The sequence below is a fragment of the Lagenorhynchus albirostris genome, chromosome 18 (genome assembly GCF_949774975.1).
Source record: "Lagenorhynchus albirostris chromosome 18, mLagAlb1.1, whole genome shotgun sequence".
Classification (NCBI taxonomy): domain Eukaryota; kingdom Metazoa; phylum Chordata; class Mammalia; order Artiodactyla; family Delphinidae; genus Lagenorhynchus; species Lagenorhynchus albirostris.
Window position 1 is genome coordinate 1,189,973 of NC_083112.1, and position 24,638 is coordinate 1,214,610.

Consider the following 24,638-nt stretch of genomic DNA (forward strand, 5'->3'; position numbering starts at 1 on the left):
ACCTTTGCAATCTGTCAATAATTGTATGTGGTAAAAGACACCACACCAGGTAGCCCGGGCTCAGGACACACTTGAGGTCACATCCCCGTTAGGTACATAGCGCAGATGCAGTGCTGAATGTCAGGCTAGGAAAATTAGCTGTTAGTACATTCTGACAGCTCCTAAGAGCTGAGAGGCCTAAGAAAACAGACTTAGAAGAAAAGCCAAAAACAAAATCTCTCCACTGCTGGGAAGTCTGGGACCAGGCGAAGAGCAAACCACAGAGGACGAGGGGGACAAAGATAGTTTGCAGTGTGAGCCTCGGGGGGCTAACACACGGGCCTCCCCGCCACCACGTTTCTGCCTTTACAAAGGCTTACGTGTACAGAGCTAGGGGCCAGAAACACATCCCCTCATCCGTCCTCTTTAGAACAGAATGGATGCCCATTATTAAGCTTTTATCTTTACCTGAACCAAATACAGTCTTTGGCTAAATAGGTCATGGGTTCCCATTATAATCAATCAGGAATACTTCACATTTCTTACATCTAAATTAAATCGTTTAAAGTTCAACGTGAACCATGGCACTCACTGCAAATTAATTTGAGCTCAGCAATATACCTAAAGCTGGACATTTTAAAATTTTAGAAAATCAATTTTTCAAGAATTCTTAGATGCAGTGTTTTCAGAATATAGTTACCAAGTCAGAGAATATCCACCTACATTTTAAAATAATTTAAAACATTATTACATCCTCAAATCAGCTATGTTGTTTTATAGAGGAATTTACAGAAAATTATAATGTTAAGAACTCATATCCAAATCAGTGCCTTATTCTCTGGTTTTGAAAAACCCCTAAGAAGTACTGAGGTTTCAAAACAGTTAATGTTTTATTCAGGAGCTAACAATGATAATCATCTGTCAGAGACAGCGAACTTACTAAGGTCTAATGACAACACCTCTAATGACAGAGGTGGCAAACAGAAAGAAGTAAAATTGTAACAGACAAAAATAGTATTTTAAGGGTCCAACTGACACGGTAAATTAAGATACTCAAACTTGAAATCCTTGAAACTGACAACTTGTTCCCTTCAATACTTGAGGGGTTCATACAAGTATTAACAGAAATGGGAAATATGGTGATAGGAAAAATACGAAGACTTGACATTTCTTGGTAGAAGAGAAAGTTCAAAGACAGTAAGGGAAGTTAAATAATGCTGACTGGGGTAAGCATCACAGAGGTGTTTGGTTTTGAAATGCAAACTGTGAAAAAACAGTACTAACCATCTCCTCTGAACAGTGATGTAATATAATTAGAAACACGGTTTACAACGAAGTAAGACTAAATTCTTAAAACCAGTTTGAAAAAAATTCCAAAGCTTTTTTACATAAAAGGTCACACTGTTGAAAACTCACTGCAGTGATGGTTACATGCCACTGTCTCCCAACAGATGAAGAGACAGCAAGGACACTGTCAGATACTGTCTCAGGTGGCCTACCCCCCAGGCAGCCACCCATCCAGGACCACAAATGCAAACCAATCCTTCAAACACAGCTACAAGAATTAGTTACAGGTGCTGCCACACAAATACACACTGTGAAGGTACAAAGTCTGCAGAGACTGTGCCTTCAGAAATAAAAGGGCCAAGGAAAATAAAAGCAAGCAAAGACTGAACTGAAAACGGAGGTGATAGGATACTGTGTATGAATAAGAGAAAGTTTATAAAACACAGCATTATAAAAAAATCAAATACTCAACAGTGTCCCTTTAACATATATAAAAAGGGGCACAAATAATGTTTTTGTTTTTAAAACTCCTTTGACAACAGTTTTAGCAGTAAAAATCAATTTACTAGAATTAAGCCAGTATTCTTGGCACCCACTGGGCCAAAAGCATTAAAACAAAACGCCCCAAAACTGAAAAGCCAACAAACATAGCTGAAGACAAAACTTGACAAGATAAAAGCCCCAAACTAATCAAATATCCAATCAGGAAAACAAACTGCGAACAACTGAAAAGAGCCTGGCTGTTGCAATTAAGTGGCCTTTCCCACTACCTAAAAACGGTGGTGGCGTTTCCTTCCAGTTTGCCACTAACCAACATTCTGATGATATCTTATGTATTATTTGGTCCAATCTGAAGAAAATCTTGTTTCAATTAAAAGCGGTCTAATGAAAATGCAGGACTGTAATAAAATCTGGGCAAACAGCAAATACATCTGTCTAGATAAAAGATATTAGATACAGATGCCCTTTTTGTTTACCATGGCATTCCTTTCCTACTCATCTTTATTTTCAATAACAACTTGATTACAGTTTTGTCACAGTCAGTGGACCAATCCAGTCGGCTGCGTGTCTTGGTGCCCTTAGGCAAAGGAACAGGGACATATTTAGCTCACAACTGCTGGGCGCTAGGGAGCTGGGAAACATGAAACACCAGAAACAATGCAAACAAAGTGACTACCGCTGCCTCTGACTTCAAGTTCTTTAAGGGAAAGAAGAAGAAATCTAAAAGTAAATGCACTGTCCAAAGTATGTTTAAGAACACAATAATACGTACGCTTCAGAAAGAGTGATACTAGTTTTGCCCTATATGTCTTTTAAGACTTTTTGCTCCACCTCGGTTACGTTCTCAGAAAGCCGTGGCTCTAGGCTTTGCTTTCATCTGCGTCCAGCGGCGCCTGCCCAGGCTGGGTGGAATTCAGATGCTCCGTCTGCTTAACTGCAACTGCCAAGAGCACGGAGCTGCCCTCACCGCTGTGCAGCCGTGCATGGGGAGGTGCATCCACTCTGTGCAGTCCAGCTGTTACCACCACATTCGGAGGTCAGCCGAGCACACGCATGTTAAGGACGGGACGAGAAAGCCCGCCCGTCGGAGGCGCAGTTTCAGAACGCGCCTGTTACTGCGCTGTGTGATTCTGACGCTGAAGTGGGCAGCGTCGCGCGCCCGCTGTTTGTAAGTTAGCTTTCGTGTCCATAACTGAAGCTGGTGCGCAGAGTTAAGGGCAGCACGGCAGCAGAACAAGAATCCTGATTAGAAAAATCCAACTACAGGACCTAAAGTGAGTTTTTTAATCTCTTAAATTTACACGGCTCCTGTGAAATGAGTATAACACCCACTCTAGAATAATTACTGCCCTTATGTCCCAATGTGTGAGAGTCTATATGAATCAGTAATTCACACCCTTTAAAATAGTTATTGCTTAAGCAAGCCATTCAGAGCAAATTATTAGCCATGGGCTACGTGGCTGGACAGAAACATACTCAGAAAGTTACACTACATCTGAATGAGCCTTTCACTTCACCCATAAAACCACATAAATACACACAATCAAGAGGGCCCCACGTTCACAGCAGCTAACACCCTAAGCCGACTCTGAAGCAGCAAGACTGGATTTCTTACTAAACAAATCTGCTTTGTGTAATTCCTTCTTCAAATTAAGGCAATGAAATGGCTACAGTTCCTAAAGTTCTTCTTATGGAACAAAAATATACATGTATTTTCCTCCTCAAGTTCAGGCATCAGAGTAGGTTCACAAAACCTGCAATTACCAGGCTGCTGTGACACAAGACAGACAGGGAGAGCGTGGTAACAGGAAGCCAAACACCTGGCGGTGCCCTTCCCCCTGCCCAGTCCCCTCCCCCTCCTCAAAGGGAGGGCTGGGCAAGCACACCCCTCTAGACGCTTTCCGGCCTTCTGCACTGACTGAAAACTGCAGGGGTGGCAGAGGAGAGGCGCTTATCAAAACCAAGAATCCAAGGTCCAACAAACAAATGCTGACTCTGAGGGTCTGTCTACAGGTGGGCCCAGGAATCTGTCTTTTCAACCAGCTCCTCAGTGACACAGATGAGCAGATATCCAGCTGATATCTGATAGTGAAAACGCTAAACTTTGGGTAGCCACCTAACGCTTTGATAAAGAGGGAAAAGGCACTGAATACGTATTTCATGGTGCCCATATCTCTTTGCACATATGTGGAATTTCATTTTGAGAATCTGAAATCACCATTCAAAAGCTACAAGACCTACGACGGACTGAGGGTAATGCTTCCCTGCACCACACAGTGCCCTGCCAGGCTCCCAAAATCCAAACGGCCAACGAACTGACAAAAAGGACAAGACTCAAGTCAACTGTTAGCAATTCAGTGCACTTTGCAGGAAGGATCTGATTAAGCATAAAGCTCTGTTGTTTATTTTACACAAAGGAGACCACCAACATTTGCCATAAACTCTTCTAAACTCTTCAGGAAGGCCATCTTCTGCTTCCGGTCCAGCACAGGGGGCGTGCTGCTTGCAGTGAGCTTGTTGAAGGCGTCTGCTAATCTCTGGTAAATAACTGGGTCTTGCTGACTTGACAGTAATGTTTCAACCAGTTCAGAATATTCCGCCTGTTGAAGAGATAAGTACACATAAGAACACGCACCTTCCTCCAATACCACACGAAATACGAAGTAGTGGGCTACGGGGGTCCCAAAGGCAGGGTCTGACAGCTCTTTTGAATATTTAACATTTACTAAAAGTTTACTGTCATCTAGGTACTGTTCCAAGCTTTTCCATTAGTAACTCACTGTTTTATAACAACCGTGTGAGGAAGATATCGTTTATATCCCTGTTTTACACACCAAAGTTCTTCCACACAGTGAGATCACACAACCTACCCAAGAGCACAGGCCTCTGAGCAAGAACCGGCCACGCGGCGCCAGAACCCATACGATCACCTACCTTGTCACGCTGCCTCTTCCTTCTGTGTTTTCAAAGCACTTTTTTTTTTTGCATTTTACGATAGATTCTTAGTACGACAGATTTACGGTAGATTCTCAGGCCCTAAGTCTGCAAGCTGACTCTCAAATTTCCTGGAGGTTTACACAGACGTCTTGCCCACACGGCGGCAGCCACGACACGGCAGATGCGCACACGTGCAGATGGGGGCTGCGTGGGAGGTGGCGAGGGGCGGAAGGGAGCGCTGTGCAGAGGGGCTCCCCGAGGAAGGGGCTCAGCGACACAGAACAGTAGGGCATGGCTGGAGTTTTCCTGGGTTTACTGCCCTGCATGTAAAGCCTTACACAGAGGAGAGGGTGTGGGGTTAAGGGGAACGGAACCGGGGCAGCTCTCACAGCTAAGCTCTCATGAGAAAAGCAGGCCTGTCACTCTTCCTCATTAGCTTCTTGGGATGTCATGATAGATGCAAATGGGGAAACCAGATGTTAACTCCATTTGGAAAAGAGTAGTAAGGCACGCCCCCACCGCACGAGTCCAGGGGGCCACGCTAGCTGCCCTTCCCAGAGGCAGGCCTGCGCACGGGGATAAGTATAAACTCAAGTCCCCCCCACCCACCGCGCCCCCTGCCTGAGAAATGGCAGTGCCTCCAGGGCCAGCCCAGCCCCAGTCCCTGATCCCTTGTCTACAACGTGCACCCAGGTTTTTAAAAGGACATCAGAGGGGCTTTCCTGGTGGCGCAGTGGTTGAGAGTCCGCCTGCCGATGCAGGGGACACGGGTTCATGCCCCGGTCCGGGAAGATCCCATGTGCCGCGGAGCGGCTGGGCCCGTGAGCCATGGCCGCTGAGCCTGCGCGTCCGGAGCCTGTGCTCCGCAACGGGAAAGGCCACAGCAGTGAGAGGCCCGCGTACCGCAAAAAAAAAAAAAAAAAAAAAAGACATCAGAACGCAACGGCTTATGTATGCAGAGCAAGGAGGTCCACCCCCAAGAAGGGCACCATCCGCAGAAGGCAGTATCCAGGGCAGAGGCAAGAGATGAGCCCAGAGCCGCCCCACCTGGGGCGCAGGTGCTGCAGGAAGGGGGTCTTTAAGTATCATGCAAGACTCCTCAAAATCCTCCCTTTTTAAAAGAAGGGAAATAAAATCAAACCCTGCGTACCAGTCACAGCAAATGCTACAGCCTCTATACTGAAGGAAAAAAAAAAAAAAAAGCTGCTCCGGCCGATGACTTGGTCATGCTGGGTTGTGTGCCTGTGCGTGGGGAGGAGGGGTGGGGGTACAGACTGGAAACCGAGGCAGCTGAGGACCCGACACAGCTCTTCTCGCACACCTGATGGGCACCCTCCGCAGGGACAGGGAGGGACAGGCAAGCCAGCCTAACTCTCCTTCTGCTATAGCCCCCGTCACGGAGTGCTGCAGAGGCTTTCCAGGCTCCAACCAACCAGTTTTCCAGACTGCGCTACAAAATAACACACTGCGGCTTTCCATGCTTTCTGAAGGCAGACTCGTCGGGGTCCCCAGGTTTATCCATCTTGATTCCTTGCAAAGCTGTGAGTTCCTCAAGGACAGAGACTGTGTCTCCGTTACTTTGTCCTGAGTCCTGGTTCCCAGCACAGCTGTGTAAGGACAAGCTTTAGGGCAGCGATCGACATAAAGGACGGTTCATAACAGTGGAGAAGGGAAAGTAGCTGCTATTAACAGCTTGTCAGATAAACACAAAATTAAAAGTTAGAGCTATTGAGAGTGTGAAGAAATACAGCCTTGGACCTCCCTGGTGGTGCAGCGGTTAAGAATCCGCCTGCCAATGCAGGGGACACGGGTTCGAGCCCTGGTCTGGGAAGATCCCACATGCCGCAGAGCAACTAAGCCCGTGCGTCACAACTACTGAGCCTGCGATCTAGAGCCTGCGAGCCACAACTACTGAAGCTTGCGCGCCTAGAGCCCGTGCTCTGCAACAAGAGAAGCCACCGCAGTGAGAAGCCCACGCACCGCAACGAAGAGTAGCCCCCCGCTCGCCGCAACTAGAGGAAGCCCGCGCGCAGCAATGAAGACCCAACACAGCCAAAAATAAATAAAAAAGAAAAGAAATACAGCCTCACTGAATGGTGCGGAAGCACCGAGGCACAGACCCTCTGAGGACTGAGGGACAAACAGCCCATCTGTCTGAAAATCCCCTCACTACACAGAGCGAGGGGCCCGGGGAGGCGCGTCCAGTACCTGATGCAAGCACACCAGCGTGTAGAACGCCTCGCCAGCTGCGGTGGTCATTTCTGTGTTGTGCTTTTGCAAAACCAGCATATCAAACACCAGCTGAAAGTACACAGTAACACCTCTCAATAAAGACACATGATGACCATATAACCCTCCAGCCGCTCCCCATTGCGAAAGGGAAAAAGAAGGACAAAGAGGTTATTCTTCTTTATTAAACAAATCTGAAAAGTAAAGAAAATGGTTTTTAAAAAATCCAAGGATAACATGAAGATGTTATCGCTTGCTGTGGTGTATGAAATAATCAAATTATCAAATTCCATGTTATATTCACCACATAAAATTTCAGGAACACAAAATAACCGTGGAGGATAACGTATCCAAGAAAGCTGATCTCCAAAAACTGCAGTGAACAGAAAGGCATGATCTCCTCGTGGATGAAGGTGCTGCCCCCTGGAGGGAAGACGCCCCCCCCCCCCCCGCCCTCCCCGGGCAATGACTGCACCCAAACATCTCACCTTGAGGAAGTGCCGTGTTGCCAGGAAAAGTGGCGAGTCTGTCTCCTGTGCTTTTGCACACTGTTCAGCTAACGGGGTCAAAGCTTCCAGGCACAGCTGGCAAACCTCCGAACTCATTCTGATCACGAAGGTCAAAGAACAAACTAGAGATACTTGACTTACAGAAGATAAACAATTAAAGCTATTATCCAATGGATGGCTGTTTCTAGAAGGTGAGTACGTCGGTGAGTCTTTACTGAGCTAGGTGAGGACAGGAGAGTCCCAGTGTTTCCAAGATTATCCGTATGTGTCTGGGGCCCAGGACTGGAGCTTTGTGTGTGTTCTGACTGTGATGCACACAACCAAGTGGCAAAGATCAGAGACGCGGCAACAGGATGTGGCACTACTACCTGGGCTCCATGAGACAGTGACTTTGGGGCCCGGGGCCGAATGCCTCTGGGTCTGTGAAAGGAGGACGAGGGGGCAGGTTAATGAAAGAAACACAGAAGTAGGGCAGCTATAGGCATGACTGCTTTTTAAAGAAATAAGACTGAACCACAAAAGAAGAAATACAAATTTTGAAAACTTTTCTTCTAGCAACCTCTTTTTCCCTAGTGACAAGTGATCACGATGTTCACTCAAAGGATATGACGTCATTCCTAGTTCCAACGAGTACATCAGACTTTTAAAAAGATCTTCAGGAAGCTGTGGTATTTTTTCAGGAAAAATCTCACAGATAAATGTGATTAATTTGTAGTATTGATTACAAAGGGTTGGAAACTGAAAAAGAAACATTAAATATTTAGATGTTTAATGATATCTAACTTGTTTTCATTAATGGAATAAAGTAATAACCATCAAGCTTCTAAGTATAATGATTTGTTTAAAACATATACAGGATACAGAAAACACAAAGACCTAATTAAATGTAAAAGTGAGTTACAAAAACGGGAACACTTTAGTAACTAATATGAAAGTAACACGTAGCAGAAACAGTCATCTTCTGGATAGTTACCAAAGCCATAGCCAATTCCAGGTATTCTATGTTTACCTTGGAAAAGTGAACAAAGCAGCCAAATCTCAAATTACGAAATGGCCTGTGAATAAAAGCATTTGCATTCAAGCATGTGGAAAAATACAAGAACGTAATACAAACTGTTAAAATCAGGATTAGAACGGAGTATTCAGCCTTGCACACTTCCAACATCTATTTACTGGTTGCACAGTCCTGGAGAACTGAGGTAAAAAGCAGGTAATCTACAGCTAACCTCATTTAAGAAAATACACATCTAAATGTCTAATGGTTTATTTGATGAATAAACACCAAAAAACAAAAGAACCCGAAAAGCAAATCAATACACAGAGCTTCCTAAACTTCCCATCCTGCTGGCTGCTTTCCGCAGAGACACTTCTCCAGGAGGGACAAGCCTACAGTCACAGCCGCGAGCTGGGAACCTAACAGCTCTCACTCTGACCCTCAACTGCACAGGCCCCTCCCAGCCCTGCTTCCTCCCCAGGCCCCTCCCTCTGCCCCTCTATTTTGTCCACCTCACTCTTCCTCTCCAACCTCCCACCTCCTGACAACGCAGAAGACACCCTCCCTCGATGGTACTCAGAGTGGGAGAAAGGGCAGCCTCATCACCACCACACCCTTGACATCAACCAGTGAGAGAAACCAAGGCCCAGTACAGTCAGAACGTATGGAACTTGACCAGCTGTGTGAGCCCTGGTTTCTTACCATTCCATTTCTCCACGGAGCGGCTGGGAAATGCCTTCTGTTGCCCAAACCCTCAGCCTGAGAATGATGTTGGGAAAGCACCAGAGAAATACACTACACACGAAACTTCCTGTATTTGCTGAACGACAAATGACGAGGGAATCAAAACCGCGAACATCGGCACTTGGGTTCTAGAAGAACCAGCCTTTCCCTGACACTGAGGGATCAGTGAGTGCAGGGCTCCAGGGAAGGCATGGGTGTGAAGGACACAGGACAGCCACACAAACACTTTATTTCCACACACACTTAACAGATGAGTAGGTACTGGCCCCCTTAATTAAATCGGACGTGTATTCGTGCCTGAAATATCTTGAACCTTCGAGTTCAAGCATACGCGGTTTTAACTTCACATTCCTTTCTTCACTTACCTTCAAGAGGTCCTGTGACATCAAGGGCAGAATCAGGTTCACTCCATATAACACAACATCGGCTGCCGACACAGATCTGTTTGCTGCTGGCCCAGGCTCCTGACCCCTAAACACTTCATCTATAAAGTGAGAACAACGCAGTCTTACAGCCGTAACGTCAATAAACCTACGAAGGTGGGTATGTTCTCCTGCATGAACGTGAAAGCGAAGTCAAGCCCCCAAGACAAAATAAATCTACAAGAGGATAATACAGCCTTTCGTGTTGTCCTGTTTAGGGTCTGAATACTGGACGCAGATATTGTGTTTACATTATCATTCTACGACGATGAAAGTAAAACTAACGCTTAATCAATGTTTTTTGAAAAGTAAAATTGACCCCACTGACACATTGGTCATACTGCGAGTTAAATAATTTCCACAGTACTATTCACTTTTCTCCTAGGTGTGTGGGATTTTTCTAAGCTGGAAAGGAATGGGGGGAGATATAGGAATTAAATATTGCATAAAAAAAAGAAAGTTTTTTTTAAAAAGCTACTAATATGACAAAGCATTATTACCCTTAATCCATAAAGGAGGCACATAAATTACTCAGAATCTTAAAACCTTAACAGATAAAGGACCAAAATCCACAGACAAACACCTAACAAAACCATAAGCCCAATGAAAAAAAACAAGTTCGATCCAATCATTAAGCAAGCAATACAAGGTTTTTGAAGGTACTACTTCTGATTCATTAGATTACAAGTGACTTCTGAATGATAACGTGTAAATGGTGGTGAGGATACAGTGTGATAGTTACCCTCAAAAGCAACATAATAAGAGACTTTTGAGCGCTGTATATAGTAAGGATATAAACATAAATTCAGACAGTGATTCATCCACAGAAGTAATTAGTCTATCACTGTAACAGCAAAGTTGTAAATACTCCAGATGTCCTGTATTACAAAAACAGGGTTAGGTTCCAAAATGTGGATTACCACGCAGCCATCAAAAAGTCATGAAAAATTTTAATGACAAGGAAGAGGCTAATAATACATTAATGAAAAAGGCAGAATATAAAATTATATTTGGAGCATAATCACAAAAAAATTATACAAAATAACCAAAAGGGAAATTAACAAAATGCAATTACTCTGGATCATGTCAAAGCATGGGTGATTTTTCTGTCCCTGTACTTCAAGTGTTTTCTATTATGAGCGTATTTACTTTCAGAACAAGGGGGAAAAAAAGGACAAAATGTGGTAAAAAAGCACTTCTACTTAAAAACCACGTTTTCAGCCTAATTCTGTACTTTTCTCCAAGAGCCTCAGTTCCAGCTGCAAGAATCCCATTTTCCAAAGCCGGGCATGGCGAGCCTGGATCCATCCAGTAGGAAGCCTGGGCCTGCTGGGCCGGGGCCATGGCAGGCTGGCCACCGCCGCTGGGTCTGCTCGAGAGACGGCTCCTGGCCTGGGTTGTGGGACTCAGCTCTGCAGCCACGGGCTCTGCCAGGGGCTCAAGAATGTCATGCAGAGGCTCATTTTCAGTTATGCTTTTATATCTCACCTGGTATGTTAATTTTATTTCATAATATTTAAAATATTTTCTCTTATCTCACCTATTATCTGTATTTTATTTTTAATAATTACTTAAAACTTAAAAAATAATTACTTAAAAAAAAACTTAAAAAATAATTACTTAAAAAATAATTACTTAAAAAATTACTCTCCCTTTTTACCATCTATTTTATCTGTTGCTTGATCATTTCCTATTTTAATTGTCTTCATTTTCTTTTTTCTAGACCTCAACCCTATTCTATTCTTTTTACCCTTATTTTGTACTTTCAATCCTGAGCATTTTGGCCTCCATTTCTTTTCTAACATTGTATTACGATTTCAATCCTTCTGCTTTTTTCTTTTGAAAACCTGCCCGTCCACACTTACCCATACTGTTTACTCCACAGCTCACTCCCAGGGGAGCCTGAGAGGGCTTCTGTCCCCTCCAGATGCCCTTCATACAAAGCTCTCCCAGCCCTCTCAGTATCAGTTCTTAACTGAGAGTCAGTTCATCAGGGTACAGGGCTCTTATCCTGGTCCTTACACCCCTGGGAAGTCTACAAATCAACTAACACGGCATGTGAACCTCAGCGGGTCATGTAACATACACCCTTCAAGGCAAAGGCTCAGAACAACTTGAGGCCTCAGAGGCACATCTGATCTAGAAAAGGTGAAGCAACCCCGGCCTGAAGGAATCAGAAAGCCTGGGACCGACACGCGCACGAGTGGCTGGGCCTGGAAACAGCGGCAGCGGACGCCCTTCACCTGGTGCCCTGTCAGCCGCCCAGGGCAGTGAAGCTCCTGGGCTGAAGCTGACGGTACCTGGCACAGGGCAGCTCTGCCAGAAACCTCTGCTGAGTGAACCGGTGGAGGGAACAGAGAAGAACACGTCCAGTGTCAGGTGTGCTGAGCGCAGGGGGCGAGAAGGGGTCGGAGGAGGGAGGGGCAGCACCACCGGCTGCCTGCGGGCAGCTCAGCCCGGGGAGGAGACGTGGACAGCACATCTTCCCCGTGGCGCTGGAGGCCCCTGTGTCCTGAGGCAAGGCAGGCGGTGGGCAAGAGGTGCTGAAGGAGAGCTGCGGACACGCGGGGCTCCGGGCACCCGGACACGCCTGCCTGTGACAACAGCGGTGACGAGAACGGCAACGGCAGGCACCGGGGGTACCTGCCGGCACATCGTGAACAGTTTGGCAGGCACCGATCGTCACAGCCCCTGTAACAGCAAGGGAGGCCCAGGAAGGCAACAGACTCCGCAAGGTCATGCTGCTGGGGAGCCCCAGGTTAGGGCTTTGGAGTGTCGCCTGTCAGCCCCCAAGTCCAGTGGCTCCCAGGCTGCAGTGGGCACAGGGCTGGGGCTTCCTCAGAGGACACGGAGGGGGAACTCGTCAGTAAAGCGAGCTCTGACACTGGCCTCTGAAGTCAGACGCTGGGGTGCGCGAGCTGCACACCTGCAGGCAAGTGGTGTAAACTCCTGGGCCTATTTCCTGGCCTCTAAAACGCGTGCACCAGTGGCACCAGACTCATGCTGCCGTGACAGGGACAGTGCCCGGCACTGGCTAGGAGCCTGGGACAGGGAAGACACCAGCACTTTCATCTCTACCAGAGGAAGGCCAGGCACACAGGGCTGTTGGTCCCGCCCTGCCCGTGGCCGCGGGGACCGGCTGGCTTCCGCCTGTTCTGTAAATGGGGCCTCCTCGTGAGACCCCATTTTATAGCAAGCAAGCACTGGCTTGATCCATGATCCAAGCAAGCACTGCTTCGCTTGGACAGAAGCAAGCGCAGGCCTAGAGGCCGAGCGCGGGCGCGCCTACCTGTGTCGCTGAAGTCTATGAACTCCTTGGACAGGAGGTTGGTGAGGAGCTCCATGATGAGCAGCAGGTCCTGGTACTGCTCCTCCTCCTCCGCGGGAGCGTCGGCCCGCTGCCGCCCCACGTTGTTCCTGGAGTACACGCGCAGCAGGGTGAGGCACGCCTCGTACAGGTTCATGGCTTTGGACTGGGAAAAAGCAGGCAGAGGTCAGGCTGCTGGGGGAGCCTGGCTGGGGAACATAAACACTACAGAAGTCCAAGATGTAATCCAATAAATTTACTCTGAATCCCAACAGCAGCTCTAATGCTTGTCGTAAACTACATTACAGCACTGACAAAAATGAGAAAGCATAAAGATTACGGTTATATTTAAAACATTAGTTTTCTAACAATAAAATTTGACACTCTTCTTGTGTGCATTAGATTGTGCCTACTAGAAAGACAATACAATTTTGGCAACAGAACCGCTTTACTCCTGCTCTTTAACTTCTTGTACGACGTGGATTACTTTAAGCTGTAGAATGGTTTAAGGTGCAGAAGCACAGAGCACCAAGCATTGGAATAAAGGGCACTGGCCTGAGCTCTGAACAGTGCACCTGTGACGACTTTTGTAACACTGACCAAATGTAACCTCACTTTTAAGCCGGCTCCTTTGATCTACAACAACAACAAACACACAAATCACGAACATCCTTGCTGACTGAATATAAAAGAACTTAGTGTATCTGAACATTCATCTGACTTACAAAACAAAGATGCAAACTGCCACTTAAAATGCTAAGTCCTAGGGTTCTACCACAGAGCAATTTATTAACATTTTCTACCATAATCCATTTGTTTTATCAAATATTCCTCATGTGAATGAGTTTGACAGAGTAACATATTAGCCCAAAGAAATGCCTCATTGTCAACATTTTTAGGGCAAGAATTTGCATTCATTCCATATGCCTTCCTCTGAACTCTGAGTTCTTTTGAAAAATCTTTTGGAGGTATAGAAGTATTATTTCAAATAACATTCATTTAATCTGAAGCAAAGTGTCTATCATTTTGTTATAGCTCTCAGGAGTTTTGATCTGGGAGGGATCAAAGCAGACCGTGCTCACCTCTCCAAGATAGCATATCTGCTTATGTGCCACTTCAACAAAAACTTCTATGATGAGATTGACGGTCTCGGGGGTATTTTTGTAAACTTCCATCAATCCAATGCAATTGGTAAGGAAGTCCATTAAAAAGTTGAAGAGGATGGCCACATTGTCGACCTGGGTGGCCTCAGCGATGCCGCACAGGGCCTCCAGCGTGGCGGTGACCTCCCGCTTCACCTCCTCCCGCTGGCACAGCTGCGGGAAGTCCTCCTGGTTTATCACTCTTAGGAACCGCTGCTGAAGAGGCTGAAGAACCTACAAAACAAGGCGTGAACTTTCTAGGAGTCTGATTGACATGCTTAGCTTCTTCAGCTTGCGTAAATATTTACTTTCCAAAACATTTCTAATTGCTGGAGGCAAAAAAGCACAAAAAACAAAAAATGCCCGAACCACATGTTACAAGCCCCGCTTTGAAGGGGATCCTAACTTCTGGCAAACAAATAAATAACCCAGCACGTGCCACGGTGCTCATATCACCAGTCAACAGGAAAACGGAAATGAAAACCACAACGAGATATCACCTCACATCTATCAGAAGGGCCATCAAAAAGACAAGAAATAACAAGTGCTGGCGAGGGTGTGGAGGAAAGTGAACCCTCGCACACTGTTGGTGGGAACTCAAATTGGTACGGCCATTTTGGAAACAGTACGGATGTTCCTCAACAAATTAAAAATAGAATTACCATAGGATCCAGCAATTTCACCTCGCATATTTATCTGAAAAAGTGAAAACACTAATTCGAAAAGATACACGCACCCCTATGTTCATAGCAGCACTATTTATAATAGCCAGGACACGGAAGCAACCCAAGCGTCCATCGACAGATGAATGGATAAAGGAGACGTGGTACATATATACAATGGAATATTACTCAGCCATAAAAAGCAAGGAAATCGTGCCACTCATGAAAGCATGGATGGATCTTGAGGGCATTATGCTAAGTAAAATAAGTCAGACAGAGAAAGACAAATACTGTATGATCTCACTTATACGTGGAATCGAGGAGGGAGGAAGACAAAGATAAAAACTTTCAGTTACAGGATTAATAAGTCCTGGGGGGCTTCCCTGGTGGTGCAGTGCTTGAGAGTCCGCCTGCCGATGCAGGGGACGCGGGTTCGTGCCCCGGTCCGGGAAGATCCCACATGCCGCGGAGCGGCTGGGCCCGTGAGCCATGGCCGCTGAGCCTGCGCGTCCGGAGCCTGTGCTCCGCAACGGGAGAGGCCACAACAGTGAGAGGCCCGCGTACCGCAAAAAAAAAAAAAAAAAAAGTCCTGGGGATGTAACGTACATCATGATGACTATATGAGATGTAGGAAAGTGAAGAGAGGAGATCAGAGAGTTCTCATCTCAAGGAAAAAAATGCTCCTTAATTATTTTTTTTTCTTTTACTTTTTTTGGTATCTGTGAGATGACAGATGCTGTCCGTGTCACAATATATGTAAGTCAAACCATTATGCTGTATACCTTAAAGTTATACCATGATGTATGTCAATTACATCTCAGTAAAACTGAAAAAAAGAAATTATTACTTATGGAAAAAATATAAGTGCATGCTATCATCATACTTCCTTAGGTAATTTAAGTTCAAAAGAAGAAAAAAAAAGACTTCCTTGACGCCATTCACAGGATTCTGCCACTATCTTCATCTCTTTCCCATTAGCAAAAAAAAAGAGAAGATATTTCATAAAGGGCCATAGGGTAAATCTTTTACACTTTACAGGACGTACTATCTCTGGCCCAACTATTCAATTATGATTTCACTGTAGTGCAGAAGTAGCCATGGAAAAGATGTAATCGGTTAAGCATGACTGTGTTTCAATAAAACTATTTATAGGGACTTCCCTGGTGGTCCAGTGGCTTAAGACTCCACGTTCCCAATGCAGGGGGCCTGGGTTCGATCCCTGGTCAGGAAACTAGATCCCACGTGCCACAACTAGAAGTTTGCATGCTGCAACGAACACCCGTCGCAGCCAAATATATAAATAATTTTTTTTTTTTTTTTTTGCGGTACGCGGGTCTCTCACTGTTGTGGCCTCTTGCATTGCGGAGCACAGGCTCCGGACGCGCAGGCTCAGCGGCCATGGCTCACGGGCCCAGCCGCTCCGCGGCATGTGGGATCCTCCTGGACCGGGACACGAACCCATGTCCCCTGCATCGGCAGGTGGACTCTCAACCACTGCGCCACCAGGGAAGCCCTAAATAAATATTTTTTTTAAACTTTATTTATAAAAACAGCAGGCCAGATTTGGTCTGTGGGCTGCAATGTCCAGCCTCTGTCCTACTGGGTGAAGACCAACACAAAGCTCCAGCCTGTTTTTCCCCTTCCAACTCCTCTGGGTATAAGAGTAAACAGGCACATTCATGAAGAGGATCTCTTAATTCTATTTAAAGCTGCACGTATGAAAATAAATGATTTAAACTGGAAACACATGGTCAGGCTGATTTCCATTCTGGCTCTGAAGTCGCAGACTACTGCCTATTTCTGTTACTGTGCCCTTTCTCAACACTAAGGGCATCCAGTCACAGGGATTACAGGCTGGCAACCTACATGCACTGGTAACTCTTGGTTCCCAATTTAAACCTTATTATATAAGACGACGTGTCCAGGGTGGTGGCTATGGCTTGAATTACATCCCGCCAAAATTCATATGTTGAAGTCCGAACCCCTGGTACCTCAGAACATGACCTTATTTGGAAATAGGGCTGTTTCAGATGTAATTAGTTATTAAGATGAGGTCCTTTGGGCGGGCCCCTAACCCAGTATGACTGGTGTTCCTATAAGAAGGGGAAATTTGGAACAGACATGGGCACACGGAGATGCAGGGGAATCAGGGTGATGCACCCACAAGCCCAGGAACGCCGCAAACTGCCAGCAAAGCACCAGGAGCTCCGGGAAAGGCCGGGAACCCCAGGCCCTCCGTCACAGCCTCAGAAGGAACCAGCCCTGCCCACACCTTGATCTTGGATTTCTGGCCTCCAGAACCGTGAGACAGTAAATTTCCGTTGTTTAATCCACTAAGTTTGTGGTATTTTGTCAAAGCAGCCCTAGCAAGCCAACGCAGTGGTTAATTTGTATGTCCTTGTCCAAGACAAAGGAACATGTCACGGGTTCTTCATGGAGAAGCAACACACCAGCTCAGGCTGTCATTCGCGTTGGGGAAAAGGTGTCTAAAGTGCCGGGCACTCAACAGTGTTCAACGTCCTCACGCAAGCAGGTCAGCAGGCCGGACAAACTCTAAGCGCCAACCCACTCGTTAGGAGGGAAAACACCAGAAAAGCTATGTTTCCACAGACTGTCTGCGGCAACACATAGATGAAACGCCGGCAGGGCGACGTGGAAAAGCCGTCAAAGGCAGGGGAATGGTTACCTCTGTCCAGTACTGCTGCTTGGTCTCTGCGTCCATGTGAGCGAAGCCCCCCAGGACAAGCGCCTTCATCAGCGTCCTCTGCACGGGGCTGGACAAGAAGTTCAGAGGTGGGCTTCGGCTCGCAAACTGCTTGGCTAGGTTCCACCAGCTTTCACACTGGATCACCAGGTTTGCCCTGCAGGGAGAGACAAGACGCATTACTTGCTTACACTGCATGTGCACTAAGTAAACAAAGTGCAGGGCTACGAGCTTCAACTTCTGTTTCAAGTCCAGCACAGACAACTTGGTATAGACTTTGAAGTCTTGTATTCAGACCCAACTAGCCATTTGTCAACGTAAAGTTTATTTAATCTCTCTTAATTATCAGTTTCCTGATCTATAAGATAAAGATAACAACAGTAATAACAGCCCTAAATTTCATGGCTGAGACTGATGAAATGATTAAATCAGATACTTCATATGAAGTGTTTGCAACAGTACCTAATAAATTACAAGAATTCAATAAATAGTAGCCAATGACAGTAATAATAACAATCATTTTCCTATATAGTAAGAAAACTGAAAACATCTCCAGAATTTGTTGTAGAAAGCACTAAAAATTTTACTTTGCAAAATTAAATTATTGTCAAATTATCAGTTTTTCTCATCTTTAAAATGGGATAATACTAATGCGATAGCTGAAAATTCAAATAAGACTATTCTATATTAAAACTGTAAATTACTGAATTAAATATGTTACTCATAAAGATTCTCTGATGACAAATCCTTGAACATCTATGCAATCTTCAGTCGTAACATGGAAAAGCCCTGTTTGCACTTGTAACAAGACTATGATATATTTTTTAAAACACATTGCTCCAAAAACGCTGGGTCTACCTAAACCTTAGGACCGTGTAACCGTTCACCACTTGAAAAGACTCCACTGAAGTCACACATGTCAGCTCACCTCTCCCTTCTCTCCACCAAAGTGACGAGCAGCTGCACTGTGTCATTTGCGAGGTCCTGCTCACTGCTGCACACCGAGAGGTTGCTGAGGACCTTCTGCAAGAGGTAGCCAACAATCCACTGAGAGCCCTCTGTGTCTGCTCCAAATGCTGTACTGAATGGCACGCTTATCTTCAGAGAAAACAAATTTTTTAAGGTCAGAAAGAAAGATCTGCCGGAAAAAGGAAAGAAAACAAAAACAAAAAAACCCATAGAGAAATCAAACTGAAATTAGCACTAAATCAGAAGTATTGCTTACTTCACACCAATTTTCTAAATGTATTCATTTCCAAAGTCCAAAAAGGAACATCATCAATCCACTGATGTTTCCCAGTGTGGTTTTCCTATTAGCTTTAATTATTCTCATATTACATACACAGTCACACATTCACACCAAATACAAAGAACATAAATTAATCCATTCCCAAACAGTACTCTGAACTTAATATAGGTTAAAATAAGCAGAAATCACATGATATGCTCTAGGAAAAGTTAACAAAACGGCACGCTGTCCACACAGTTTTCTCCAGTGTGGAAGATGCTCAGCTCTTACTCACATTCTGATGAGAAAATCACCAAGAAAAATGTTCTCATTTCTATAATTCCCATGCTCATAAATCCAAACGAAATCAAACGGTTTTACATTCTGACCTGATCGTACAGTTTCTCATCCACCAGGAGATAAGTCTTTGCCCAGCGCTTTAGAAACCAAACAATATCTTTGCCCATCTGAGGGCTTAGCAGGTGCGTGAGATCTGCCCTTATTGCCCGAGACTCAACTTCTGAAACTCTGAGAACAGCAGACAACAGCCTGTAGGTACAAAAAGGAAGTCATTTATTCCTTTATCAGTTTATTGGCTGTCTAACCATATTTTTTTCCTAAAAAGCCCTTTTCTGTTTCTCAACTCTCTGAAGTTTTCTTCAAGAGGGTTGGAGACAGATGCCCCATTTTACTGCTGACCTTTCAGGAAGCAGGAGAAAAGGAAGAGAGTCGTGGCTGGACTAGTCATGGCCTCTGTTGGGCTGTGATTACACGTGCGAGTCTCAGCACTACTGTCTAAAGAGATTTTTCAGGTTCAAAACAGAGAAATGCACACAGTTAAAAGCTACTTAAAACCCACGGACACTGGTCGTTTTATGGTGTGGGGACGGGCCAGCGACTCATCCAGAACGTTCTGAATACTCAGTCTTGTCTCTAAATCTGACAGTCCTATTTATTTCCTAACAAACTTGACTTTTAACGTTATTTTTAAATAAAAATGTTGCTAGAATTACCTACATGAGCGGCTGGGCCCGTGAGCCATGGCCGCTGAGCCTGCGCGTCCGGAGCCTGTGCTCCGCAACGGGAAAGGCCACAACAGTGAGAGGCCCGCGTACCACAAAAAAAAAAAAAAAAAAAAAAAAATGTTGCTAGAATTACCTACATAAGTGCATGTATTGTCCTTTCTACACTACCGAATTCATACGCTGAGCAGCGTTAACACAGCACGATATGCAGACCAGTAAAAAAAAAAAAAAAAAAAAGGCTTTGTTCTGGGTTTGGAAGGGGGGCACAAGGGATCTGTATTTAACCTGACTTTAGCTAAAAGGCAAAGACGCAAAGGACTTAGGCGAAAGAGCCCATCATGACACCATTCTAGGAATATCAGCGCTAAGGCAGGAACGCTGCTTTCATTGCTGCTCTCAGGGTGAGTGAAGCCATCTCCCTGCTGTGAAACCTCACGGCAGTTTCAGCCCGACCCACTGCTACCTCCTTCGCAGCTGGCGACATCCCCCTTCTCTGACCGTCTTCTTTACACAGGTGGGTTTACGGTCTTCTTGTTTCACTACATACACTCGCTATGCCAACAGTGCTCACGGTTTTAAAAATGATTTTAGAGTGTATGTGAGCAAAACTAAGCCAACGATCTCACAATGCATTTTAAGTTGAAGTATCAAATTTTCCCCATAAGAATAAAGAGCTTAAATGATGTAATCTGCAGGCTCTCAGAACGTGCACTAAGCAATCACAGCAACCATGTAAATATATGCACTGGGATTTAACTACCCTAGAATTCTGATACCCATCACCATCCATGTGAAAGAGAAACAAGTTTTTCTTTCACAGTTGGAAGCTTTACACTTTCTTTCTCGCCTTAAATTTTTATTCCTATTTCATTTCCCCACAGACTATTATCCTAATATAATAAACTTCTTATACTCGCTTTATCGATCACACCATATACTTCTCTGAAACAAGTATGTATAGATATTAAAATATAATTTTTAAAACTTTCCAGTGATAAGACTGTGTTAAAAATGTCTTCTGGATTGAGTTATCGTTACAAAACTTAGTAGTACACAATTGAGCAAAATATCACACAAATTTAAATAAATTATTAAACACATTTATTAAAAATGAAACTTTACGTACAACACAGGGAATATAGCCAATATTTTATACTAACTATAAATGGAGCATAAACTTAAAAAACTGTGAATGACTATATTCTACACCAGTAACTTACACAATATTGTAGGCCAGCTATACTGCAATTTAAAAATATTAAAATAAATAAATAAAACGGATGTATCTTAATAAGATTAATGTGGCAGGGTTTGATTTTTCCAAATTAGTCCATGTGTAATTTGATTCCTGTTTTTCATTTCAATAGATACGAGCACTGAGAAAACGCGTTCACATAAATTAATGGGAGGCGTCTTTAGAACAGTGGGGTCCCTCAAGTACGTGAAGTAATAAAGCTCACGCTGACGGCACCCTGTAACACCGACAGGTCTGTAACACCCTGAGGTCTGCACACCTGGCCCTCGGGCAGCCGGCCTCCTTCCCACGGCACTGACAGTCTGCTAACAACCGCGCCATTCCCTTACTTCTTCCCTCTCCCACACGAGGAGCTTGAAAGGGGGAGCAATCTGTCCGCTCTAGAACAGTGCCTGGTACGGAGTAAGCACTCGATAGTTACTTGTCAAATGATGATTTCTTCAAGAAATGCAAACCACTTTCTTAGTAAACAAGGTCTGTCTCCCTCCTGCCGTTCAATGTCACACTCGCTCTTTGGACTGAAGAACAACGGTGACTCCTGTTGTTCCGGTCCCCACCTCAACCCTTCACAGGCTTTGCTCTCAGACACCAAAATGTTTTGCTCCCTCACTGATACCCAAGACTGGCAAAAATTGAAAAAGCACTGAAAATACAAGGAAAGCATTCCTGAGGGTACTGCCCAGGCAAGAACAGTGACGCAGAACACAACAGGACAGCACCCTGAAATGAACTGACTCCGCAGTTAACATTCACCATGAACCAAACCAAAGCAATTACTCCACCTAATGCTGAAAGCAATCCCAAAAGGAAGAAATAAAACTTTTCCAATAGAGCATTGACATTGACATTTTATTTCAAATCAGAGAATGCAACAATAAAGGAAATAAATTCCCAAACATTTCCTTGATATCCACTTAACAGTTTAATTAAAAAAAAACATTTTCTATTGCACAGGTTTAAATGGTATCTATGTTATTTTGCATTAAAATAAAAAGAATGAGGGGACAGCACCTTGTTTGAGTTCATGATTTTGCAACAGACAAAAACCAATATTATGTCATTATTCTCTCTGTCTGCAACCTAAACTTAAAGTTTAAGATGCTGAAACTTAAATTGCTGTTTTCAAATCCACTTTTAGGAGGATATTTAGTTCACGTTCATCCCTCCTTAACTTCACCATCCAGAATTAATGGAAGTTTTACCACTCCTCTCAGGAAGATCACAGTGAATTCTTTCATCTGAGGCACACTGCCATCTTATAACAGGGCTCTCAAGGTTCACACACACTCAGGACAAATATTTCTACTTTATGAGAGGCCAGGAAAGCCACCGGAAAGTCATTCCAGCTTCCTGAACAATAAATACGTGTTCACGTTCACCTGGTTTCTAAGAATTTCCCACTCTTGGTGCTTTCATTCAGGTGCCTGAACCCGCATTAGCACTGCTTTCTGATGGTCAAGGGCTGTGTCTGCAGGAATTAGACCAAATGTCCCTTCAAGGCCTCATGCATCCAGAATAACCTTACACTTGTCCTCCTCGGTACTGGACACAGCTGCCAATTCCCACCAGAGTGGTACCGCTTAAATGTGCTGAGTACTTGCCATCCTTGTTTGTTTCAAGGCTTCTCCGAGTTTTATCTTCTTTCGTGTGTCAGCTTTACAACCCGCCTGTCCCTCGAGTCATCTACCCGTCAATTCAGAACTTATAAAACAGAATCAATTACAAGAGCACAGCTATAGAGGTCATATTACCTAATCACAGAATCTGTTCTGTTGTACCCTGGGATGGAAGAAGCCTTTTCTCCTGGAGATCCCAAAATTTGAAGTGTTGTATTAATGTCAACTTCAGATGAATGCTTAATGGAATATTCCATTACTTCTGGAGGTATTAGCGGAGTCTCTCCCTGAGTATCATCAGCTAAGAGGTAGCCTTCAGTTTAAAAAAAATTAAAAATGAACACTTAACAATCTACATTTAACAAATTGTACTATAAATGTTTTCAGTTTTATCTGATTTATATACACCATATAAATTGATGTAAAAGTAAATTATAAATGTTAATATGTTAATTCAAGTTTGATGAGAAACTTTCTGTTTCTAAGATAATTAACCCTCAAAAAACACAGGAAAGGACAAAGGACAAAAGTTTTATTCACCAATTTTATAATTCATACTGACATGTAGGCTTTTTATTCTGTGATCTTTTAATAATTTTCAGTACTATATTCTGTAAAGTTAATAGGAATTCTACTATTATCTTTATCAAAAGTCAGTATTTGGGAATGCCTTTCCAAACATTAAAGTTGTGTGTTTTTTTTCCCTGATTATTTAAAATACAGAAACACTGACAACATGGTTACAGAAGAAGACCCTAAAGAAAAGTAAGACTGCTGGGATTTGAACTCTTGGCTCCAAACATTAACACCAGTGTGACCAGGGCTGGTCTCCAAGTCTCAGATTCTTTGCGTATAAGACGGGGTGATAATTAACAATGATAGTAATAATAACAGCAACAAGGACAACCATAATACCTAATAATAGTACTAATGCAGGGGCTACAATGAATTCCACATAAAACATGTGGTACAGAACAGGCACTGAACACGTGCCAGCCAGTACTGTAGAGAGAAGCAGCCGTAGCTCTGTGACATACCACAGCTGTATCCAGATCTCAAGCCAACCCTACGTATGAACTAGCATTATTAACTCAGGAAGCTTCTCTTGGGGCTGAGACTACTCTGCTGGCAATGACATTTTACAAAGAAACAACCAACCGACCTGTAACTAAAATAAGCCAGTGGATATCTTCGTACAGATCATCCAGCACCTTGCTGTCGGCAGAGCCTGAAGCAGGTGAAGCGAGGAGCTGCTGTTGCCGCCGCTGCAACTGCCCGTGGAGCCGCGTTACTCTTTCCTCTAATAAACTACAAGAAGGAAAATATCAACGGCTTCGTGAAGCTCAGTAAGCACCCAGAACGACTTATTGCCACTTATTAGACAGCAGAAATTAAGATGTTAGCACAAAACACATATACAAAAATATTTATTATGTACACAATGTTCTCATGGCGCTATAAGAATTGTGATTTATTGTTTATGACATAGAATTAAAACATCGCTTTACAAACAATCAAGGTTTATTACAACAGGCATTTGAAAACCGGTTATTCCAAGATGTTACTGATACGGGTCCCATCACTTCTCATACCATGTTTTCCATAATCTCTCTGCCATCTATGCTGTGGTGCCTGGGCTCCAAATGTACAAGCCAAGGAACGCAATCGTGAGTGTGTTTCTGTCCATTTGTTCCGTGTGCTGGGGTACGGGGAGGGGGTGTTTAAAGTCTTTAAACACTTTAAGTGCTCGCCGGGGGATTGTGAATAGACAGTATTTGTCCATGGGGTGTCTTTGGACTGTGTGTACCTTGTCAGGAGAGGTATACAGTGCTCTGCAGCAATGCGTCCTAGCATTCCTACACTGGCTAGTTGATCTGAAAACTGGTCTCGATCATCCTCCTGCAGTTCACTTATCTCTTCTTCCTCACGAGAGGCCACTCCGTTGGCAGTCTGTTATCGATGAAAGAAATAAAGACGGAGCTGTCACGTAACCGCAACACCACACGCGAAGAGGAAGGCCGAGCAGAGCCATGCCGGCTGCCCAGGCAGGTACCAACAAGGGGGAAACTCGAAGAGCAAGAGTGGGGGTATGGCCCC

General features: G+C 44.4%; 1 protein-coding gene across 9 annotated transcripts in view; it reads right to left on the reverse strand.

Annotated features, from left to right (window-relative positions):
- Positions 1–850: 850 nt before the first annotated feature.
- XPO4 (exportin 4) overlaps positions 851–24,638 on the reverse strand; it is a 101,164-nt gene continuing 77,376 nt past the window's right edge. For 4 of the 9 annotated variants that reach the window (XM_060129452.1, XM_060129449.1, XM_060129451.1 and 1 more), the window contains 13 exons: positions 24,349–24,491; positions 23,704–23,849; positions 22,677–22,854; positions 19,035–19,194; positions 18,346–18,515; positions 17,400–17,574; positions 13,992–14,285; positions 12,892–13,075; positions 9,546–9,664; positions 8,049–8,180; positions 7,422–7,538; positions 6,913–7,005; positions 851–4,367 (listed from right to left, as the gene is read on the reverse strand). In XM_060129452.1, coding sequence (XP_059985435.1) covers positions 4,170–4,367; positions 6,913–7,005; positions 7,422–7,538; positions 8,049–8,180; positions 9,546–9,664; positions 12,892–13,075; positions 13,992–14,285; positions 17,400–17,574; positions 18,346–18,515; positions 19,035–19,194; positions 22,677–22,854; positions 23,704–23,849; positions 24,349–24,491 — 2,109 coding nt within the window. In that variant the 3' untranslated portion in view covers positions 851–4,169. Of the gene's footprint in view, positions 4,368–6,912; positions 7,006–7,421; positions 7,863–8,048; positions 8,181–9,545; positions 9,665–12,891; positions 13,076–13,991; positions 14,286–17,399; positions 17,575–18,345; positions 18,516–19,034; positions 19,195–22,676; positions 22,855–23,703; positions 23,850–24,348; positions 24,492–24,638 lie in introns of those variants that run through there. The other 5 variants (XM_060129456.1, XM_060129454.1, XM_060129450.1 and 2 more) reach the window with 4 other exon arrangements.